The sequence below is a fragment of the Fusarium flagelliforme genome (genome assembly GCF_020744385.1).
Source record: "Fusarium flagelliforme strain FIESC 12 MPI-CAGE-AA-0113 chromosome Unknown B0J16scaffold_1, whole genome shotgun sequence".
Lineage (NCBI taxonomy): Eukaryota > Fungi > Ascomycota > Sordariomycetes > Hypocreales > Nectriaceae > Fusarium > Fusarium flagelliforme.
In genome coordinates, this window is record NW_025763503.1 from 4,767,489 (window position 1) to 4,788,670 (window position 21,182).

At 49.2% G+C, this 21,182-nt stretch overlaps 7 protein-coding genes and 1 non-coding gene across 8 annotated transcripts; 5 read left to right on the forward strand and 3 right to left on the reverse strand.

Annotated features, from left to right (window-relative positions):
- Nucleotides 1-1,129: 1,129 nt before the first annotated feature.
- B0J16DRAFT_29251 (uncharacterized protein) lies at nt 1,130-2,542 on the reverse strand. Its single transcript, XM_046124331.1, has one exon. The coding sequence runs from the start codon at nt 2,262-2,264 to the stop codon at nt 1,452-1,454; it is 813 nt and encodes a 270-aa protein (XP_045989490.1). The 5' UTR covers nt 2,265-2,542; the 3' UTR covers nt 1,130-1,451.
- A 3,392-nt stretch (nt 2,543-5,934) lies between these two features.
- B0J16DRAFT_329239 (glycosyl hydrolases family 31-domain-containing protein) lies at nt 5,935-8,848 on the forward strand. The gene has a single exon (XM_046126307.1). The coding sequence runs from the start codon at nt 6,105-6,107 to the stop codon at nt 8,514-8,516; it is 2,412 nt and encodes an 803-aa protein (XP_045989491.1). The 5' UTR covers nt 5,935-6,104; the 3' UTR covers nt 8,517-8,848.
- A 131-nt stretch (nt 8,849-8,979) lies between these two features.
- B0J16DRAFT_279250 (uncharacterized protein) lies at nt 8,980-10,791 on the forward strand. Its single transcript, XM_046123856.1, has 3 exons — nt 8,980-9,799; nt 9,850-10,294; nt 10,348-10,791. The coding sequence occupies exons 1-3, from the start codon at nt 9,030-9,032 to the stop codon at nt 10,621-10,623; spliced, it is 1,491 nt and encodes a 496-aa protein (XP_045989492.1). The 5' UTR covers nt 8,980-9,029; the 3' UTR covers nt 10,624-10,791.
- A 239-nt stretch (nt 10,792-11,030) lies between these two features.
- Nucleotides 11,031-11,114, forward strand: B0J16DRAFT_t13. The gene has a single exon. It is a non-coding gene; the product is annotated as a tRNA-Asn (tRNA).
- Nucleotides 11,115-11,848: 734 nt separating this feature from the next.
- B0J16DRAFT_409427 (uncharacterized protein) lies at nt 11,849-13,238 on the forward strand. The gene is made up of 3 exons (XM_046133084.1): nt 11,849-12,080; nt 12,132-12,925; nt 12,975-13,238. Exons 1-3 carry the CDS (start codon nt 11,968-11,970, stop codon nt 13,130-13,132), a joined length of 1,065 nt encoding a protein of 354 aa, XP_045989493.1. The 5' UTR covers nt 11,849-11,967; the 3' UTR covers nt 13,133-13,238.
- Nucleotides 13,239-13,994: 756 nt separating this feature from the next.
- Nucleotides 13,995-15,506, forward strand: B0J16DRAFT_29264 (uncharacterized protein). Its single transcript, XM_046124338.1, has 2 exons — nt 13,995-14,972; nt 15,023-15,506. The coding sequence occupies exons 1-2, from the start codon at nt 14,091-14,093 to the stop codon at nt 15,404-15,406; spliced, it is 1,266 nt and encodes a 421-aa protein (XP_045989494.1). The 5' UTR covers nt 13,995-14,090; the 3' UTR covers nt 15,407-15,506.
- Nucleotides 15,507-15,754: 248 nt separating this feature from the next.
- B0J16DRAFT_329244 (uncharacterized protein) lies at nt 15,755-17,223 on the reverse strand. The gene is made up of 2 exons (XM_046126308.1): nt 16,805-17,223; nt 15,755-16,758 (listed from the first exon to the last, which is right to left on the reverse strand). Exons 1-2 carry the CDS (start codon nt 17,154-17,156, stop codon nt 16,088-16,090), a joined length of 1,023 nt encoding a protein of 340 aa, XP_045989495.1. The 5' UTR covers nt 17,157-17,223; the 3' UTR covers nt 15,755-16,087.
- A 352-nt stretch (nt 17,224-17,575) lies between these two features.
- On the reverse strand, nt 17,576-20,346 carry B0J16DRAFT_391573 (uncharacterized protein; the record flags this gene model as incomplete). Its single annotated transcript, XM_046131939.1, has 2 exons — nt 17,576-19,183; nt 19,231-20,346. 2 exons carry the CDS (start codon nt 20,344-20,346, stop codon nt 18,065-18,067), a joined length of 2,235 nt encoding a protein of 744 aa, XP_045989496.1. The 3' UTR covers nt 17,576-18,064.
- Nucleotides 20,347-21,182: the final 836 nt, after the last annotated feature.

Below are 21,182 nucleotides of genomic sequence, written 5' to 3' on the forward strand. Positions count from 1 at the left end.
TTGCCCAAGCAAGCAAGGCGGCGAATCAGCTCTAGATCATTTGTGGTAAAAAGTCAACAGATCAGGTTTATTTTGGCTACCTTTACGCGTTTTCTACGCGGTCGGGGAGATTTGATAGACTCAGCCATAAATAGGGATTTCGCCCCTTGACCTTTTGTCTTTGGGCTTTGTACAGTACTGACTCACCACCAGAAACATGGGGCTTACCTGGCAAGCGAAGCTTTGTATTCTTTATATGGGTTTCTGAAAGATACCCAGGTCGTGGCTCGCATTGCATTACCGTGCATTGCATACAGTAGTGCTTTGTTTAGGGTGCAGCGGGTCGTTTGCATGCAGGATCAGATGTTGCCCAACGTTCAAGAAGACTCCTGCGAAGTGTCTCAGCAGCGAGACTAGTAATTCTACAAGTCTAGTCCAAGATCGTCTTGGACCAAGACATTGAAAGAATGTCTAGTCACAGAGTAATGTCCATCCTTCCACTCGTAAAAACCACCCTAGACCACCTCATATTAGATCTTGGGTCAGGAACCAACTGGACAGAGCTCAGGGCATGGCAGCCACCCGCGCGTAGCCTAAAGACCCCTGAAGTGGACGGGCAGTGGACAGAACCCCTGGAACGGTCGCTACAGGCCGGCCGCTGAACACTGGGGTCCATCAGGGCCCTAACGAAAGGACTGAGCAATGTTAGTGGTCGGTGATACTCCACTTTGAGCTTCCAAGCCATGGAAATGGGAGGAACAGCTTGGGATGGATCCATGGATCACAAGGTAAGGCAAGGTGATGGACATGGATGACCGCCCCAGACCTAAGTCAGGTACGTATCCATATCCATCCGCAATCTAATATCCCGTCCTATCCATCGACAAGACAGCTCAGCTTTCTTTTCCACTTTCTTTCCACCCTTTTTACTTACTACTTCTCCTCTCTCTTGGAAGCTAGCGGATATCGAAAGTAAAAGGAGTCTTTGTAGTCTTCTTTGTCTGCTTCATTGCAAGCTTTCTTCCTCACGTTCCTTATTTCTATCTATCAATTTTATTCCCTGCTCCTTGTTATCTAGACTAGGAGCTTCCGGCAAAGTGTAGTTTTGCTGGATAAAAAGGAGACCACCCCAAGGTAAGATTAACACAGTCCCTATCAGCTCATACCCTTGCCATAGCTTGTGGCGATTTGTTCTATTGTCTCTCGATCGTTTTGGAATAACAGTCGAGCTTCTTTGCGAAACGGCTGATGTACAAACTTTCGTGCGACTTCTTTTATAAACTCAATTCAACCCATCTTTGGCTGGTGGCTTTACTAACACTACCACTCTCAGAATACTACTTTTAATACCAATTCAACCCCGCGAAAATGTCTGAAACCGAGAGCTTCGACGTCGTCCAGCATGACGAAGCTGTCGCTTCCCAGTCGGATGCTGCTACCCACACCGAGCCTGAGCCCGAGCCCGAGAGCCCTCAGGCGGCGGCGACTCCTGCGACTCCTTCGTCTCCCGATACACCAGTGAAGGAGAAGGCCAAGGAGAGCCCCGGAGCGAAGCCAGCTCTCAAGCAGCCTGGTGCGGCCTCTGCGACTGCTACTCGTCGACCTGGAGCTACGTCTTCCTCTTCGACTGCCAAGCCCACCACCGCCTCGAGCACTCGTGCCCCTGGAGGTCTGAGCAAGCCCCCAACTCGCCCCCCTGGTTCAACTGTTCGCCGTCCCCCGACTGCAACCTCTATGTCGAGCCACCGAAGCCGTCCCAGCATGAGCGCTAGCGAAGATGACAGGAAGTCGACCACCTCCTCCCTTGCTTCTGCTCGTAGAACGAGCTCTATCGCGTCTAGCCCAGCCAAGACTGCTGAGAAGAGAACCGTGGGAGCTACCGGTTCGACAACTGCCACCCGACGACCTGCGTCTACGACGACCGCTGCTCCTCGAACCAGCACCACCACTAGCCGAACCGCGGCCACTCCCAGCGCCTCCGCGACGCGAACAACTGCTACTCGAACAACGGGTGCGACACCTACTGCAAGCAAGCGACTTTCTACTTCTGGATCTTTGACTGCCGCTGCTCGAACAACGGCCCGACCTGCTGCTTCTGCGGAGGCTGCTAAAGAAATCGAGGCGCTTAAGGCCAAGTTGGCAGAAGGTGAGAGCGAAATCGAGACTCTCAAGGCGGAGGTCAAGACTTCGGAGGAGAAGATTGCAGAGCTTACCGAGAAGATTGGCAATGAGTCTGCCTCCACCGGTGCGGATGACAAGCCTGCCCAGGACAACGATGAGGCCATGGCTACCCTCAAGTCCGAGCACGAAGCCGCTATTGCTGCTCTCGAAAGCCAGGTGACTGAGGCGAATGAGAAGCTTCAGGCTGCGGAGGGTGATCTTGCGAAACTTCGAGTTGATCTGGATGCCGCTGTTAGCGCTAAGGAGGCCAGCGAGACCGAGCTCGGTTCGCTCAAGAAGCAGCTTGAGTCCGCCCAGGCCGAGAACGAGGAGAAGCTCAGCTCTAGCCAAGAAGCACTTCAGAAGGCCATTGAGGAGCACGCTACCAAGATCGAGGAGCTCAAGACCTCGCTCGAAGCTGAGAAGGCCTCCGCTATTGAGGCTATTGAGGCTAAGCACAAGGAGAGCCTCGACAAGGACCAGACTGATGCTTCTTCTCACGAGACTGCTCTGGCCGAGCTCAAGGCTAGCCATGAGGCTGCAACTGCCGAACTGCAGAAGAAGATTGACGAGTTGACCTCCTCCCAATCTGCTCTAGAGTCTGCCAGTGACGACAAGCTCAAGACCGAGCAAGAGGAACACAAGACCAAGATCTCATCTCTCGAGGCCGAGGTTGCTGAGTCTAAGGCGAAGCTCGAAGCTGCTGACAATGATGCCCAGACTGCCAAGTCTGAGATTGATTCTTTGAACAGCCAGATTACCCAACTTCAGTCTAGCTTGTCTGAGAAGGAGTCTGAGCTCGCGAGCGCCAAGGAGGACCTTGTTAAGGCTCAAGAGGAAGCCGCATCTCTCAAGGCTGCCGCCGAAGAAGCCCAGAAGTCTCTGGCCGAGAAGGAAGATGAGATCGCCAAGGTCAAGGAGATGCACGAGGAGCGAATGAAGAACATCTCTAAGGATTACGAGACTGAGATTGAATCTCTTCGAGGAGATGCCTTCTTCAAGCGTAAGTACGAGGAGCTTGAGGCTCAGCACAATGAGCTCCAAGCTTCCTCTTCCGAGGCTACCGAAGGCCACAGCAAAGCTCTTGAAGCCGCTAAGGCTGAGCATGCCACCGCTGTTGCCGCTCTGGAGGAGAAGGAAGCCGAGTACCAAAAGAACCTCGATGCCCTCCGCGCCAGTCATGCTGAGGAACTTGAGGCTTCAAAGAACTCCGCTTCCGGAGACTACGATGCTCATATCGCTGAGATCGATTCTCTGAAGGAGAACCATGCTAAGCAACTTGAGGTGCTCAAGTCTGAGGGTGCCAACACCCACACTGAGGAAATTGAGTCGCTTAAGGCTGCCCATGCTAGCGTCTTGGAGGCCATGAAGAAGGAGTATGAGGAGGACAAAGAGAAGCTGGTCGCTGGCCACCAGAGTCAATTGGCTTCTGCCAAGGATGCCGGCGAGACTACACATGCTACGGAGATCGCCAGGCTTATGTCGGAGCTTGACAGCGCTAGAGAGTCCGGCGAGAGTGCTCATGCTGCTGAGTTGCAGTCTCTGAAGGCCAAGCTTGAGGCTGAAAAGGAGGCAAGTGACAAGGAGCATGCTGAAGCTTTGGCCAAGGCTCAATCCGGTATCGATGCTGCTAAGTCTGCTGGCGATGAAGCCCACGCTGCTGAGATCGCCAGTCTTAAGGCTGAGCTTGAAGCTACCAGGGACGCCGCTAAGCAGTCTTTGGAAGCCGAGCTTGAGGCCTTGAGAGCCGAGCTGGAGCAGGCTAAGAAGGCTGGTGATAGCCAGCATGATGAGCAGTTGGCCACACTCAAGGCTGAGCTTCAAACCGCCAAGAACGAAGTTGAGAAGGCCCGCGAGTCCAATCTGGAGGCCATCGAGATGGCTCGCTTCGAGCTTGAGAAGGAGCATGCTGATGAGGTCGAGAAGCTTCTGGCCTTCAACGGCGAGGTTATCGAGCGCATGAAGCAGGAGGGTGGTGATGCCAAGAGGGAGCTCGAGGAGTTGACTAATGTCCACACCAAGGCCATCGAGGATATGATGGCTGAGCACAGGAACAACAACAGCCACTTGGAGGACAGGCTTGCCCAACAGGCTGCCTCCAACGCTGAGCTTGAGACTGCTCTGAAGGCTGCCCAAGAGGCTCTTGCGAAGTCTCAGCAGGAAGTCGAGGAGCTTTCCCAGCTCTACGCACAGGAGAAGACCGAGCGATTCACTGCTCTTGCTGAGCTTGAGGATGCGAAGAACGTCAAGCCCGACAGTGCCGAGGCCGATGCTCTCAAGAGGGAGCTTGCCACAGCCAAGAAGTTCCACGAGGATGCTCTGGCCAGTGCTGATGCCGAGGCCAAGGCATTCCAAAATGAGCTTGAGGCTACTAGGGGTAACCTGATCACCGCTCAGGGACAGGTTATAAGCCTGACAGACGACCTCAACCTTGTTCAGAAGGATCTCGAGGCTTTCAAGGCCGAGGCAGATGCGGGCAAGAAGACTGCCAGTGCAGACTACCAAGATCTCAACGATAGCATGACCGCGCTTGTTGAAGAGGCCAACACCAAGGCTAAAGAGCTCCAGGCTAAGCTGGACGAGACCGTAGCCAAGGTTGAGGACAGTGAGAAGAAGGTCGAGGTCCTCGAGGCCCAGCTTAAGGTGAAGGACGCCGAGATCGCAGAGGCCAAGGTATGTTTTCACGGCACAAATTGTTATGAATACACTTACTTACAGCGATAGGCCAACGCTGCTGTTGCTAAGCCAAAGGGACTCTCAGCCAGCCGATTTGCCGAGGGCGACGACGACGCTGCTGCCAAGGAAAACGCGGCAGAAGGTGAGGAGATTGATGACCATTCCTCAGTAGCACTTGCTTCGGTGCGGAAAGCCCCTGCATGATGCACTCCCCCGATCCTATCCAAATCATGCGCCGTTTCGGTCAGCACAGGGCTAACATATCTGGTTTATAGATAAGTAAGGCTAGGCTCACAGCTAAGCAAATGGATACCCTCGATAGGGAAATGAGGGATCGCAACTTGCAGTGAGTACATTTTGTATCTGGCTACGAAGCGACCGTACTGACTAAATGCAGGATTTTGAGGTCCATCACGGACGTCAAGTCGCCAAAGCTGGGCAGTGAACATCACTATGAGCAGCAACAATACGACCAGCAGCAGTACAACTAAAGAGGCATGACATACGGTATCATTTCGCTTTCTGTTGTGTTGTGACTTTACTTTTTAGTTCTGTGTAATACCCGCAGCTTCCTGCAGAGCTGCAATTCTGCTTCTTGCTTTTAAATCACATACAACATCATCGACAAGAGTCATAGGATATCGGAGGTACAATGGATGGAGGTGTTTAGACCGTCAAATACTTGGCATGTAGGAGGAAAAGAGATGGCGTGGAATGGATGTGTGGGAGTCATACAAGTATGTACGACATTGTCGAGAAGAATTGACGATACCCTGGTTCAATTTGAATCTGTCAACTACTGTACAGTTCTGTGATGATGTTCTGTAGATGGGTCATCCATTGGTCCATCCATGCTGCAACTCTTGACTGACGCCTGGGACACGAGCGATAAGCATTGGAGATCGGCGTTTAAATGGTGTAAACCTTAATGGCTTTGATGCAGAGATCAAACCTGCAAACTCCATCTAACCGCTTCGCTTTGTTGCTGCATCAGCTCTTCACCAATGGAATGACCAATTGTGCCGAATAATTCTCCCAAGAGCGGAGACTCATGCATCTGACTGAGACGGAATGACGTTTACCTATGAGCTATGTATTTGTATGCATGTCTCTGCTGTACTTTACTTATCCCCTCACAACAATTCTCTCATATCTCAACATTTCCAAACTTGAGAGTTTGGAGTCGTACAAGATATAAACCTCTGGGCAGTATATAAGACCCCGCAGCTTGTACATCACCTCGTCATCAACACCTTCAAGTCAGGCCTTAATTGTCATAATTCAACAAAATGGAGGATTACAAAATCTCATGCAAACCCGTTGCGAACAAAGATTCAATTGTATCTGGACCTCAATGGCGCTTCACGCTGATCAACGATCTCGTTCTCCGCTATGAATGGGCTGAAGATGGTGTCTTCGAAGATCGCCCATCAACATTCGCTCTCAATCGCGAATTCCCCACACCAAAATTCACAGTCTCCGATACAAATGATCAGCTTGAAATCAGAGCGGATTCTTTCCATGTTACTTACAACAAGAAGCGCTTCGATCGCTATGGTCTTGTCATTAGCTTTACCAACAAGAACACCCTCTGGGGCGCTGACTGGCGATATGGAGAGACGCCTCAGAATCTTGGAGGTACAGCGAGAACGCTAGACGAGGTCAATGGTCGTTGTGAGCTTGAGCCTGGTATTCTGTCCAAGGCTGGATACTCGGTTCTTGACGATAGCGAGTCTATGCTTTTCGACCCTTCTTCTGGGTTTGCGGCGCCGCGACGAGACGGTGATCGCATTGATGGATATCTATTCTCTTATGGCTACGACTACAAGGCTGCTATGAAAGCTTTCTTCGCCATTTCCGGCAAACAACCTGCTCTTCCGCGCTGGGCTTTGGGCAACTGGTGGAGTCGATACTATCCTTATACTGACGAGGAGTATTTGAAGCTCATGGACAAGTTTGAGGCTGAGAATGTCCCGTTGTCTGTTGCGGTTATTGATATGGACTGGCACCAAGTGCACGGCGATCATATTCCTCACGCTGGTTGGACGGGATATACGTGGAACAAAGAGCTCTTCAAGGATCCGAAGGCTTTTACTAAGGCGTTGCACGATAAGAAGCTCAAGGTGACATTGAATGATCATCCGCATGGTGGTGTTCATCACCACGAGGATCAGTATGAGGATATGGCCAAGGACTTGGGTCATGATACTTCTGCCAAAGCGCCTATTCTTTTCAACCCCGTCGATCCAAAGTTTATGCACTCGTACCTCAACACGCTTCATCGCAGCCTTGAGAACGATGGATGTGATTTCTGGTGGATTGATTGGCAACAAGGTCCGTACAGTCGAGTGCGCGGTCTCGATCCTCTATGGCTCCTTAACCACTATCATTTCCTGGACCACCAGAAGCAAAATGGAGTCGATAAAGCCATCATCTTCTCTCGCTTCGGAGGACCAGGTAGTCATCGCTACCCTGTCGGTTTCTCGGGTGATAGCATCATGACATGGGAGTCTCTCGAGTTCCAGCCCGAGTTCACAGCTACAGCATCCAATATTGGTTACGGATGGTGGAGTCATGACATCGGTGGTCATATGGGAGGTTACCGTGATGATGAGCTTGCTACTCGCTGGGTGCAGTATGGAGTTTTCTCGCCTATCATGCGCCTCCACTCACAGATGGGCTTGTTCACTTCCAAAGAGCCCTGGCTGTATCGCCCTGAGTTTGCAGAGGTTATGAAAACCTTCCTTCGGTTCCGTCATCGCCTGGTTCCTTATCTGTACGTCGCAAATCTGGACTCTACGCATCTTGATGAGCCAGTTGTACAGCCTCTGTACTGGAAGTATCCGGAGAGGGATGAAGCTTATAGTAAGCCGAACCAGTATCACTTTGGGTCGCAGCTCGTGGTTGCGCCTATTGTGAAGCCACGCGATAAAAGGACGAACCATGGCGCGGTCGATGTATGGGTACCTCCTGGTCGCCATGTTGACATCCTCAGCGGAATCATTTACGATGGAGATCGTGATGTCAGGATGTTCAGAAATATCAAGGGTTTACCCGTTCTTGCTCGTGAGGGCGCTATCGTTCCTCTTGATGCGAACCTCTTTCCTAAGAATGGAGGCGACAATCCCGAGCACCTAGAAGTTCTTGTCGTTGTGGGTAAGATCGGCGAGTTCACTCTCGTGGATGAGAGTTCTGGTAAGCAAGAAACAGATACCAGCAGTGGCTGGAAGTTTGAGTACGGCCAAGACAAGGGTGAACTCAAGTTCAATCCAGAGGGCAAGAAATGGACGATCAAGTTCGTCTCCATCACCGACATTCCCGAGAAGTTCGAAGCTTTTAAGCGCAACGAATTCAACGACAGTTCTCTCGACGTCAAGACAAGAATCGACGAGTATCCCAACATCCCTGGCCTTGTAGTCGAGTTCCCATCTCTCCCATCTGGATCAGGAGATGTGGTCATTAGCCTGGGTGATAACCCACAGCTGAGTGTACTTGATCCATTAAAGCGCATTCAGGATCTCATTCTGGATTATCAGATGGATATGTGGACCAAGGAGAAGCTCTGGGGAGTTGTCAAGGCTGCTCAGCCCACGGCGGTGAAGATTGGACGATTGATGAGTTTGGGCTTGGATGAGGGATTGCTTGGGCCTGTGATGGAGCTGCTTATGGCTGATAGCCGATATCAGACAAATTCTGGTTGATGAACCTGTCTGTACGAGAGAAAGGGAGTCGTTTTGCGGAAGGGACACTCTTGGCTGGTCATGAGACCCAGCTCAATGCAACCTAATCCGGAGAATGAGAATAGCAGCATATCGGTAATAGGTTCATGTCAATAGTGACCTTGTACATGACAATTATGAAAGCTGGTGGGATTTGAACTCGTAGGCAGTGCCTTTAAGCCTTCTATACACCTTGGTATAGCAGTCTAAGAGAACGATCTTGTGGCATGATGTCCTTGCTATAAGATTACCTAGGTACCTAATATGACTGAAGAGCTGATGAGGTTCTTGTATGAGTATTAAGAAGAACTAGCATAACAAGTAGACTGCAATCTCATGTGAAGCGACTCCATTTCTAATTGCAATGCAAGGTCAAATGGTCGATATAAGAGCGGTCGTACAACGTTACTAACAAACAGCTGAGCGGATGTGGCAAGTGGGGCAAACTCAATCTCGACATCGTCACTTCCTGACCTCAACTCAATTTGACTCATCATGACAACGAGGCTCAGAAACGCGAATCCATGCGATGGATGCGCATTGCGACGCGTGAAATGTGAAGAAGGAAAGCCTTGTCATGAGTGTCGTCTAAGAGGCATCGAATGCACGGCTCTAAGGACAAGGAAGAAGCGTGGACCAAAGGGTGGAGTGAGAACGACTACAAAAGAGAAGGTCGAGAGATTCCAAGAGAGCATCAAGAACAATCAACCTTCTTCTTCTGCCACTCAAATTACCACCCGCAATGGACCCGAGCTTTCCGGACCTTTACCTCTGCCACCTTATCGAATACCACTTCCTGAATACCAGCGCATCCTCGATATCTCCAAACGAGTGGTATCGTCAATATGGATAGTCATCAACCCCGAAGATGTTCTCACCAAAATCACACAAAACAATGATGATTATGAGTCTCACGCTCTAGCAGCAGCATTGTGTGCCGCTACCATAGCTCAACTCCGACTCCCTGAGCATGCTGGGCCACGGAACACCACATCATCTCTCCAATTCGCTACCGAATGCCTGCAATTACGAGAGCTTTATGACTATCGTGAGAGTCACAGCATTGCTTCTGCGCTGATACCATTCTTTCTTCATGTCTATCACTCCAACGGGAATAAACTACGTACTGCTGGTTTATTTCTGAGAGAGGCTGTCACGCAGGTTCAGTTTATGCAGCTTGGTTATCCTGAGACTTACGATCATTTGAGTAAGCCGGAGCAGTCGCTCCGGTTACGGATATACTGGCTTGTACTCATCACCGAAAGGCAAGAACATCACTTTGCTACATACTCCCCATGTACTGATAGTCTTTTAGAACATACTCTGCACAACATGGCTTGCAAGCTGTTCTCCAAGTCATCGACGTCTTCCCAGATACTCAAGACGACATGGCCGACGAGCGCCGTCTACAAGCCTTCGTATCCCTAACACGGCTATTCGCCTATCTCGAGAGTAACCTGACAACAATTTCTTCTAACCAGCAGCCACTCGAAAGACAAAAACTAGTATCTTACCAAGCCGCGTTATGTCTTGACTCACACGACCACGCTGCTCGTGAAGCTCAAAGAGTCGACTTGTTCGTCACGCGCCAGTGGATCAGACTCATTCTATGGGAGTATACCGCTCGCCACTTTGCTATGTCTTGCTACCCAGATGATGAAGCTTTCTCTCTGTTTCTACCTGTCAAGATTGGGCATAAGATGCTTGAACTTTTTTCAATGGTGACGAACGCAGCCATCAAGACACATGGATATGGTATCGTAAGTAGGCCCTCAACATTTCAAGCTCAGTATAGTCTAACATTTGATATTAGGAACTCAAAGTGTTTCGTTTAGCGGATGCAATGCTTGATATTGTTGCTTGTACACCTTTTTCTGCCCATGGAGACGGTATGCTTGTTGGTGCAGGAGATATACTGTATTCATTGCAGCACGTACTACATTCCGTGGGTGGAAAAGACTCTGGGTTTCTGCGCAAGATACAAACTCGCATGTCACAACTGGAACTTACTACTGGATCTTGGCCATATCTTGCTTTATCGGAAACGGGGGATGTGGTAGAGGAGTTAGAAAACGACGACGATTTATGATTATGATACTCTTCAACTCGCCGAAGAACACCAATACCCAACCTTGTCTTTTTACTTCCAACCATCAGACCTCCGTAGTTCGACATTAGATCTCGAAAGAATCATAAAAGCGCAGAATTACTTTTCAAACTATTAATATCAATATGTTCTCTCCCTACACTGAGCAAGTAATCAACAGGTCTCTCTTGGATACAGACGAAGGCAAAGTGGAGCATCACTGAACAAAAGTTCAAGCTGTTTCTAAACAAGAGCCCTCAAAAGGTTGCTACATAGCAGAGCGTGATTGATCTATGCGAGTGTTTATGAGAAAGGGAACCAGCGAACGATAAAAGTTATTGTTCTGTCATTTGCAGCGATATGTGTGTACTTGTAAGCAAATAACGTTACTAAAATTATCAATTATCCTATCCCCTGTGGCTTAGTTGGCTAAAGCGTCCGACTGTTATTCATAGACAATCGGGAGATCGGAAGTTCGAGCCTTCCCGGGGGAGTTATCTTTTGCTTTTTGGACTAAATGATTAATTATTGAGCAATTGAAGCTTTTTGGTCCTTTTTTTTTTTTATCAATCCGTCCTCTCACTTTTACTTTTTCATGCCATACTGCGCTTGTCACTTGCCGTTCAGGATCGTAGCTCATTGATAAGATTTTGTAGTGACCTTTAACTTTTGGACGCCCAAAATATTGTTCGGGTTTAGGGTATGTAGCTTGGCCAGTCTCTTAACACCAAGCGAGCAGAAACACTAAAAGGTCGGTTCCTAGATGAATCTCCATGATCATAACTGTGCCTAGTTTATTTAGAACAGTCATATAACTCGTGACAACTGCCGACGGCGAAGTTGTGTCGACAATAACAAGTAATCTTACCCGCTCCTTGCACGCATTTCTGCCGCAGATCAAAAGGAAATTTGTACGAAAAAGGTGACCCTGAGCGCTGAGGGACAGACAACCCTCAAACTAAGCCTTGGACAAGTCTCATAACGAAGAACATACACAGCCAGAACTATACTGAAAATAGTGTCTATCTGCCGCTGTGAGTTTTCAGCAGTGAGCACTTAGGTTTCCCCTGTTAGAGATATAGCCAATAAGCGACGCTTTGTGACTCGCTAAGCCAGGGACAATCGCCAAGTCTAACTCAGACTGTAGATTTGTAGCGCTGTAGGGCTGCTAGTGGGTTGAAGCTTACCCGACTGTGGCTGCGCCATGTAGAAGATGCAGGCCAGGATGGCTGAAAGAAATGACGGAGGGAACTGTGATAATGGACAGGAGTATTTATATAAGAGGAGATCTTGGGAGTGGATTAAGTTCCCAACTATCATCAAAGAGTTGCTTAACTATTGCTACCAATGGCGAATCCGACCAAGGACAATCTCTACGGCTATGATGCCAACAAGATACTTCCAATTGTTGCTGCTGTGATAATTGGTGTATCAATGATTGGACATGCTATACAGAACAGGTAAACCACCCCATGGACCTTCATGGAATGCATATGCTAACTCAATCATAGCCGATACAAATTCTGGAGGGTAACATTCTTCATGTTTTACGCCGGTCTATTCTTCACCATCGGCTGGGTGTTCCGTGCCATCTCAGTACGACAGCCAGACAGCCTGCCGTTGTACATGATATCGACCATATTCATCTACCTGGCACCACCAATTTACTCGGCTGCCGAATATAACACCCTCGGACGTCTAATGCACTACCTACCCATGCACTCCATCATCAACCCGAACCGTGTGGTCTACATATTTGTCTTTCTCGGCTCATTGGTCGAGGTGCTTACTGCTGTTGGTGCATCATGGATCGCAGCAGGTAATGGCCGACAAGACAGTGACCGTCTAAGTTCTGGTGCAACTTTCATGGCAGTCGCGGTTATTCTCCAAGGCGCAATTGAGCTCGGCTTCATTGCCCTGGTTGGTGTTATTCATCACCGTTGTTCGCGGGCCAATATGCTGCCTCCCAACGTTCGAACGTTGTTCATTATGCTTTACGGCACCTCGATGCTTATTCTTATTCGCTGCGTCTTCCGCGCCGTCGAGACTTTTGAGCTTCGGGACATCCTTTCAAGCGGCGAGGATAACAGTAATGCACTCATGAAGCGCGAGTGGCCGTTTTACGTCCTGGAAGGTATTCCAGTAGCTTTGTATACTTACTGGCTCAACATCATTCACCCAGGACGGTTTCTGCCTTATGACCAGAGACAGTATCTTGACTTTGATGGTAAGACGGAGCGTATGGGTCCTGGGTGGATTCACAAGCGACATTGGTTCATGTTTATCGCCGATCCGTTTGACTTTAGTAAGTATACTCGTACACTATGATCGATTTAAGCTAACATATTCTGCAGTCGGAATGTTGTCGATGAAGAAGAGAGACCCTTATTATCTTCGACCGAGTGAATGGCCCGAAACAGAGAATTGCTTTGCTCAAGGCAGGGGATCTAATGCCAAGCCGGGGAAATATACAAGGGTATCGAAAAGGGAGTCGCATGAGTCTGAGGTCTGATGTAATTGTCAGGGATGAGAGACGATCCTTTTGCATGTCATTCACATTTTGTTACTGCCTGTTTTTTTCCTCTGTGGTTAGCGATACGAGAACGATTAGAGATTCTATGCATTTCTTTATATGTCTCGTATCCATGTGAAGACGCAGTGGAGCCCAGTCAGTGTATTAGAACTGAAGTTACGGATACTGTACATATAATCTTATGCAGCAGCACTTAACCGTCTTACTCAAACTACCTATGTAAATCCTGTGAATATTATGGCATGTGAAACGCAAGTCATACATAAATTTAACCTCTTTGTTAAGCTTACGTTCTGGTTGGAAATCTTCTTGGCTCTAAAATTAGGGGATCATGATGCTTTCTGCTAGTAAGCGGAGCTTTTTGACGATCAGTGAAGTCATCGCTCCTGCTCTGAAAACAGCCCCACATAAACTCCCGTTGATGACGTCGCTTGGCAAGCGTTGACAGAATCTTGGCTGCGTCCTTGGCCAAAGGGGAAAGAGCGCCTCGAAAAACCTCTTGTTCCCGATGGATCCTTTAACGTCATGCTTCAATCACAGGCACGATAGGTATCAAATTCAACTGATTAGTGGTCACATACCCCTGGAATGATAATTGATAACACTAAACTATCATTGAACCCTTCCACTGTTACATTCATCCAAATAGTGCACGTCAGTCTCACAATCAGGCTACCCTTCTCGTTGCTCTCTGTTGTTGTTACACCCTTCTTTCTTAAATATCCCCCTCCACCTAACAATTAGCTTAAACTTTGCCACTTAGATGGGCCAATTTCCATATTCTTCCTAGAACGAACTGCACTGTCCGCTCTAGTCTAGTCCAGCTTCGTCCCGTCTCTTACTACGACCCAGCTCATTCCTCTTCTTTTCATTTCCATTCTCCATTTGTATCACCATCACTCAAACATCATAAAAAAATCAACAACACTACTTCATTATGCCTGAAGTACGACGGGGCAGTCTTGCTCCCTTATCCGACTCTGCTCTTTCATCACAAGAACCAGCCGGAGCACCCGGCGTTACTCGTCCATCGCAGTCTCACCAATCTTCAACTGATCGCGTGCGCTTCAACATTCCTGAGGAATCTGCATCACCAATATCACCGCGCGAACCTCTCGATTCAGCCTTTGCAGAGCTGCCCCGACGAACATCTGAAGGTAGACGAACCTCGGAAATTCCTAGAAGGAGCTCTGATGCACCTCGACGAAGCTTGTCATACGCTCAACGCCCCGAAGCCGAAGCATACTATGATTCTCGGGCAGCTACTGAAAAAGAATATCGACGACGAGCAACAACTCTCTTAGAGTACTACGACGAAAACCCCCAACTACTACCGCAGCTTCCGTTTACTTGGCATCATGGCTGGAAACGTTGGAGACTTTTCATCTTTGCGTTCTTCGTCTTCGTCGACGCATCCGCCGTTCCGATCGCTCTATACTACGGCATGAAGTACGCTGGCGATGTCGAAGGCTGGATTATCTTTGCTATTGTGACAACCATCTGGGGTGGCCCCACGTATCTCGAATTCGCTCTCCGTACGCTCCGATTGATCAAGGTGGACAGGTTCTATCGACCCCTGGGAACGAATCATCGGTGGTGCTTCGATATGCTGACGTACTCGTCCACCCTTACTATCTTCGTCGTCACCGCTTTGTTTATCATTGGCAGCGCTCCGCATAATGTGTGGTTGAGGGTTCTGTGCATGCCTGCTCCGGCCATCCTGTACTGTTACGGCGGTACACTGTTCCTTATCACTCTTTATCACCAGATGAACTGGCCTGCACCCTTCCGAATCAGCTCCACTGCCAAGGGTGAAAAGGTATGTCCATATATATAGAAGTAACTATTACTATGCTAATCATCTTCCAGGTTCTACCAGGTGTCTACTACTTCATTGAGGATGTTATCGCGGTTAATGCCCTCGGTGGCCGACCCTATCGTGAGGCTTTAGCAGCCCGATACAAGGCCAGTCCTCGCTTCCGAGAAATGGTTCACAAGCAATCCTGGTTCTGGTCCATTCCTGCACTCGTACTCGCCGTTCCCCTGACCGTCATCTCTGTCATTCCCCAGGTTCCAGCTACTGGTGCCTACGGTGTTGCATGGGCTGTCCCCTTCCTGTGGGCAGTGGTCTGGGGTATCATTACCATTCACTGGTGCAAGAGAGACATGAAGCGAGAGAGGGAAGAGTGGGAGCGAGGTGTCGACCCCGAGAAGGAAATCAAGAGAAAGGGATCGTCTTTTGAGACAGCTTAAGTGAGGAGGAATAACTTTCTATGTTTAAAAAGCGAGCATTATGGCGACTGCGAAAATTGGTCTTGGGCGTTTTAGGAGTGAGTAAGGCAAGGCGGCACTGATAATGGCGACAATCAGAACAAAGTGCGGCCATTGGAGTACATTAGGAGCTATTTCATTACATATCTGTACTGTAAATCAGGGATTTGTAGCATACGAACATGAAGCATACGATTATCATGACTCTGATCATACCGTTTTTAGCCCCAGTTCAGTCGAGAGCACAGCTACAAGGAGGACCAGTAGGAACACACGTACCTGTCATCGCAACCTTCATAGAAAGTCACGGCCATGTCGGCAACGGCACAGCCTCAGTCTCGTCATCATTCATTCTTTTGCACGGCAGTTATGAAATCGGACTTTTTGGATAATGAATTGCCCGGTAAAGAGTAACATTCGCGATGGATCCTGTAAAGGTCTTCCGACTTTGTATTCCGGCTGAGCCGAACTTTGAACCTGGCGTGATGCTACAGTTAGACTCGCAGGTTATCCTTGCTCGCAGAATTTACACCCTTGAAAGGTACTAAGCATAAGCAGAACTTTAATGAGGGTATGGGGTCGATTGGTATTGGCGAACCATGTAAAATATGCCAAGGTTGGCTGCTTAATATTGATTGTTGAACTACCTGGCTACTCGCAACTTTAGATCGAAATAGCTCCGGTAATTCTGACAAACTCCGTCTCCAAGTCTTTCCAGACTTTATCAACCATGTCTACCTGTCGATACTCATCCAATGACTTGACAACTTCATCAGAAGCACTCTCTCCGTCCCAATCAACACTGTAAACACCACTTCCCCTACCGCCATCGACACCGACCGCAACCTCCTCACTTTCAACACCATTCTCACTCTGACACTGCTTATCAGGATATCTCCCACTTACACACAACCAAGCATGCCGCTCACCACACTCCTCCTTAGGAAGCCACTTTCTCGTAACAGTCATACTGATCTTGAACCAGTACTTCATAACATGCATCATGATTCCATCTCCAGGCCGAATAAGATCTGTGTCAACTGAACCGGGGAAGTTATGGATGAAAGATACTTCTGGTGCTTGACGGGCAAGAGCCTCAAGGGAGAGAGTGATGGCGGTGCACAAGTGGCCGCGGGAGTTGTGGATGCTGGTGAATGGGATGTTGCGTCCTGCTATATCGTCGGCGAAGAGCTTGCCTTCTTTCGTGCCGGCCATGACGGATATCACTCTTCGTAAAGAAGGAGCTTTTCTGAGCAGTGGGAGGAGGTTGAGTGTTAGACGGACGCGGGAGTAGTGTGCGAGGCCCGTGACTAGAGGGAGTCCCTCTTCAGTGTCTATATGTGTAAGGATAACATCTGAACACTGGAGCAAACAACATACCAACACCAACCCTCAGAGTTCCTTGACTCATAAACAGCACATTCAAAGCACTCTCTTTGCTCTTGATATCCCGACACACCTCGTCCACGTTCTTCAACAAGCTCATATCCTTCTTGATAAATACATAGCTCCCCTCAGGATTAAGCTCTTTCAACTCAATCAGAAGTCGATCACCTGCTGCCTGAGAGCGACCTATGAAGTAAATCCTAGGTTGAAGAGTGTATTTAGCAAAGTCTTTCAGAGCTGTCTCGCCGATACCTGCTGTTGCGCCTGCAAAGACAGCGACGAGACCTCCTGGAAGCTTGGTAGCTGCCGAAGCGTTGGTTTGGTGGACTTCAGTGAGAGAAACCATGATTGTCAAATATGAGAAACAACAGCCCTTTGCAAGGAACCACGACCATTTTATACATAAGTTTGCGGTAAAAACGGCATTATCTACAACATATTCAATACTTAGACGCCAATAGCCTCCCGATCTGAATACGAAATGCGGTTAGCGTCAATCCTGCAAGTGGACCATCGTGTGCCGTATCCTGGGGAAGAAAAAGCGAGTCCGAGACAAACAAAAACCTCGGATCCGAAAAAGGTCAAACCACTGTGCAATGACGTACGTGACTTTTCAACTCTAAGTGAGTGATGCTTTACAAGTGTCTCAATGGCTGGACAACACGCCAGCATTCCTGCGATAGAAACCAAGATTAAGTACACAATGAGACTAAGGACTTCTGCTTAAACTAGAGCCAATATATTCAGGCGAGTAAATTAAATATGCAAAAAAGACTTATACGCTGTCTCGGGAGCTCCAGCCCACTGCTCGTAATACACGCTATCCCTTTGTGATGCAAGCCCCCATGTATCAAGATATCAAGATATTGCCGAGAAGAAAAGTTTACAAAAGAAAAACGCCGTATCTGCAAGTCTGACTAGAACCAGGCTTGTACTTGTAGCCCTACCAGAGAGGCTTCGTATGCCAAGCTGTTGTCTGTTAACCGTTGGTACAAAGGAAGTTGATATATAGTACGGTAAACAAAGGAAAATAATGTGTTTCGGATCGGATATGTCCATGTCTGGTTCTCGTATCGTCTCATCGTTGATGGGCCAAATCGATAGCCGCACCATGAATTATGAAATACCGCTCATGAAAGTTACAAATCTTCCAAGACGAAAGATATAATGTCGTGATCCCCTTTTATCAACAACCCATCATATACCCCAGTTCCTCCTCCTCATACAGGCCTGCCCTTCTTGTACATCTACAACTTATTGCTCGGGGCGCGGAGGCTCAGATTGCCACCCATTGATGTACGCCATCAAGCCCATGCCAAACAGAACAACACCGATCATAGAGGCATATGGTAGTGCGGCTTGGAGTCGCTGATCCTGACCTCGCACACCACTATTTGCTGGTGTGATGGTACTGGCCCGCGACAACGTTGGTGCGTCTGGCGCTTCATCGTTGGCAACCGGCTCGACAACATGTCCAGTGGGACCCTTAGAAACAATAGAATCTGTGGGTGACCCAGCAATAACGCCGTTGGTATCTGCGTCTCGCTTTCTTGAACGTGATCGGGCCTTCTCTTCTGCTGCTTCTCGGCATGCCTCCTCAGCACGTAGTTGAACGACCATCTCAGCTAGCGTCTTCCTGTCGGCATCGCGTTCAGACTCTACCGTTTCGCATCGCTGCTTCCACTCCTCCATCTGCTCCTTCATGTCTCGCATCTGAGTCTCCATCAGGTCAATTCGGCTTTGAAGCGCGGCGGCTGTTTCCTGTGCTGGGTCGACAGCAGGAGTTGACTCCTCAGCAGCCTCGGTTTCGGTATCATCGATAACGGTCTTGTCATCTTCTGAAACCTCAGTCGCTTCAACTGATGGTTCTAATTCTCCGGGCACGGCCGATCCGTTCATGTGTACAGTAGCCGATTCCTCCAGTCGTTTAGCCAACTCCTCTGCCTCCTCTCTGGCGATTCTCTCCTTTTGTAGCATCTCTTCCAGTTCGAGCATACGGGCGGTTTGTGCATCGATGTCACGCTTGGCGTTGTTCAACGCTTCGGTGAGCTGAACAATTTGGCTGAGATTGTCAGGGCGGACAGGAGAGTTGGGAGGTCCTGACTTGGGCCGCTCAGTTGGGCCACGCTTGAGAGAGGGGACATCAGGCTTCTCAGGAAGAGGTTGCTGTGGAGGTGGTGCTGGGGGGTCTGAGAATCGCGCTTTGGGATCAGCCCGGAAGGGTATTCCGTTCATCATGGGCACGGTCTTAGGGTGCTCAAGACCCTCGGGCTTTTCAAGGTCCTTAAGGTCATCCTTGGATAATAGTGTATGGACGAACTGGTTAGTCCGTCCAAGGTCCTGAGCCTGGAGTCGAGCATTGCGCATTTCGTTCTGACAAATTAGTATCAAGTTTTTGAGGGATGTGGATTTAAACATACAGCAAGTCGCTTTAAAATCTGATCGGTGGCAACAGGGGTGAGAAAGAAAGGTCGTTGTTGTGGCATGCCGTTAGCCTGCATGTTCATTACTCCTCCAACGCCATTAGGCATCATTCGGCCATTGCTGGCCGCGGAAGCATTACTGTTTGTACGGCCCCGCATCTGCATCGATCCAGAAGGCATCATCATGGCACCGTTGGCAGGGTCTAGATCGCCAAAGTTCATATCCATAACGTTGCTTGAAGCGCTCATGAACCCGGCATGCTCCACCTTGGCGGCCACTTTGTGATGAACAACAGTTTTCTGGTCCTCGCTAACAATGTCGATACCGAGTTCAAGATGGTCAGAAGTCTGTAGCTCGTGGGGTTCAGATTCGCGGTTTTCTTGAGATAGACGGGTCCCATTAACGAATGTGCCGTTTGAAGACTTCACATCGCGGATGTAGATTTTGCCGTTTCGTTCCGCATAGATCTCAGCGTGTTGCCTGGACAGCACTTTACTGTCAAAGAAACCGTTGGTTGGTGTCGGAACTGTCTTTTGATTTGTTTGTCGACCGATTCGGAGAGTTTCGGGAGCAAAAGGGACGGCGATCGTTTTTCTTTCAAATGTGCCGTTCAAAGATAATAGATATAAAACTGGTTGACCAGAGGGAACTTGTTCACCTGGCATAGGACGCATCATGCCTTGAGGTGTCATCTGAACCTGACCAGGACCGGCTTGCACAGGTCCGTGTGCCGCCATCATGCCCTGGCCTCTGCCTTGAGGAAGTCGTGACATATCCTGTTGTTGAAATTCCCCTTTCCCTGGAGGCCAGGGGTTTTTCGGTTGGGGTCGTTTTCGAGGAGCGCCGTTAGCTGACCATTGGCTCAGATCTGTAGTCGACGACAAAGGAGTGCCATTGGCGTGGGATCCGTTCGAGGCAACTGTGGTAGCGGAAGAGTTCGAGGAAGTTGAAGAGACAGATGATGACGAGTTGGACCGAGTAAGACCCTTGCGCGGCGCGAACATGCCAGTACCACCTCGACCTTCTTCTGAATTCATTTGATGATTTCCGTTAATGGTGCCCCATGCTGTTCTTGAGTTGGGAAAGTTCGGTGGGTTTGCGACTGCGGTCATGAGGATAGATTCTATTCAGCAGCTTGCGGCCGAGAGACGCAATTTCGGGATATTTAAATGTAGATGCCGGATATGGAAGAGAAACGTGTCGCTCGCGCCCAGGGGATCGATGTCACTCCACCGGCAGGTGAGAGACTGAAGCGTTGCTGTATAACCGACAGTTGTAGAGAGGTTGCAGCTTTAATAAAATACACACGAAGAATCAATGCTTCAGTGTGGCTTGACGTTGCTGGTGAACAAGAAAAATCATGAGCTCGTGGCTGGGAACAGGTTTTGGCTATGAAGATAGACGATCGGCGATGACCCCGTTGTACCGCGGGACAGGGGTCAAGAGGCGAGCCGGGCCAGCGACGGCCAAGAGGGTGCTTAACTCACCAAGCACGAGGTTATTCGCGATGTCGGAATAGGGTTTTGGGTCGCTAGCGATGATTCTCAGAGGGCTGGAGGCCGTGGAGTGAGTTGAAGAGAGGTTGCCGTAACAGTGACAGTATGGGGAGGTCTCGCTAAGCGCTGCTTGGCGTGTTGGCGTGTTCAAATTTGGAGCCCCCGGTCGGCACCTCAGCTCAAGCACACGGAGTACAGAGCACAGTGGAGCACACGCCCAAAAGACTCTGGCATGTGCTCGTGCTCACTGGTGGCATAACCCCAGGCACCACGAGAACAAAGGTGAGGATGTCCAAGACAGTCTTGTAAGCGCAATGAAAGCGTCTGAAAAAAACATGAGCAAGCAACTCTCTCTTGCGAGTTAGAGCCGTGCTGTGGAGCCAGATCTCGACCCACGAAGGAGACCACGTGACGACTTCTTCACAGTACTGTCCAAGTCGTCGGAAGTATAC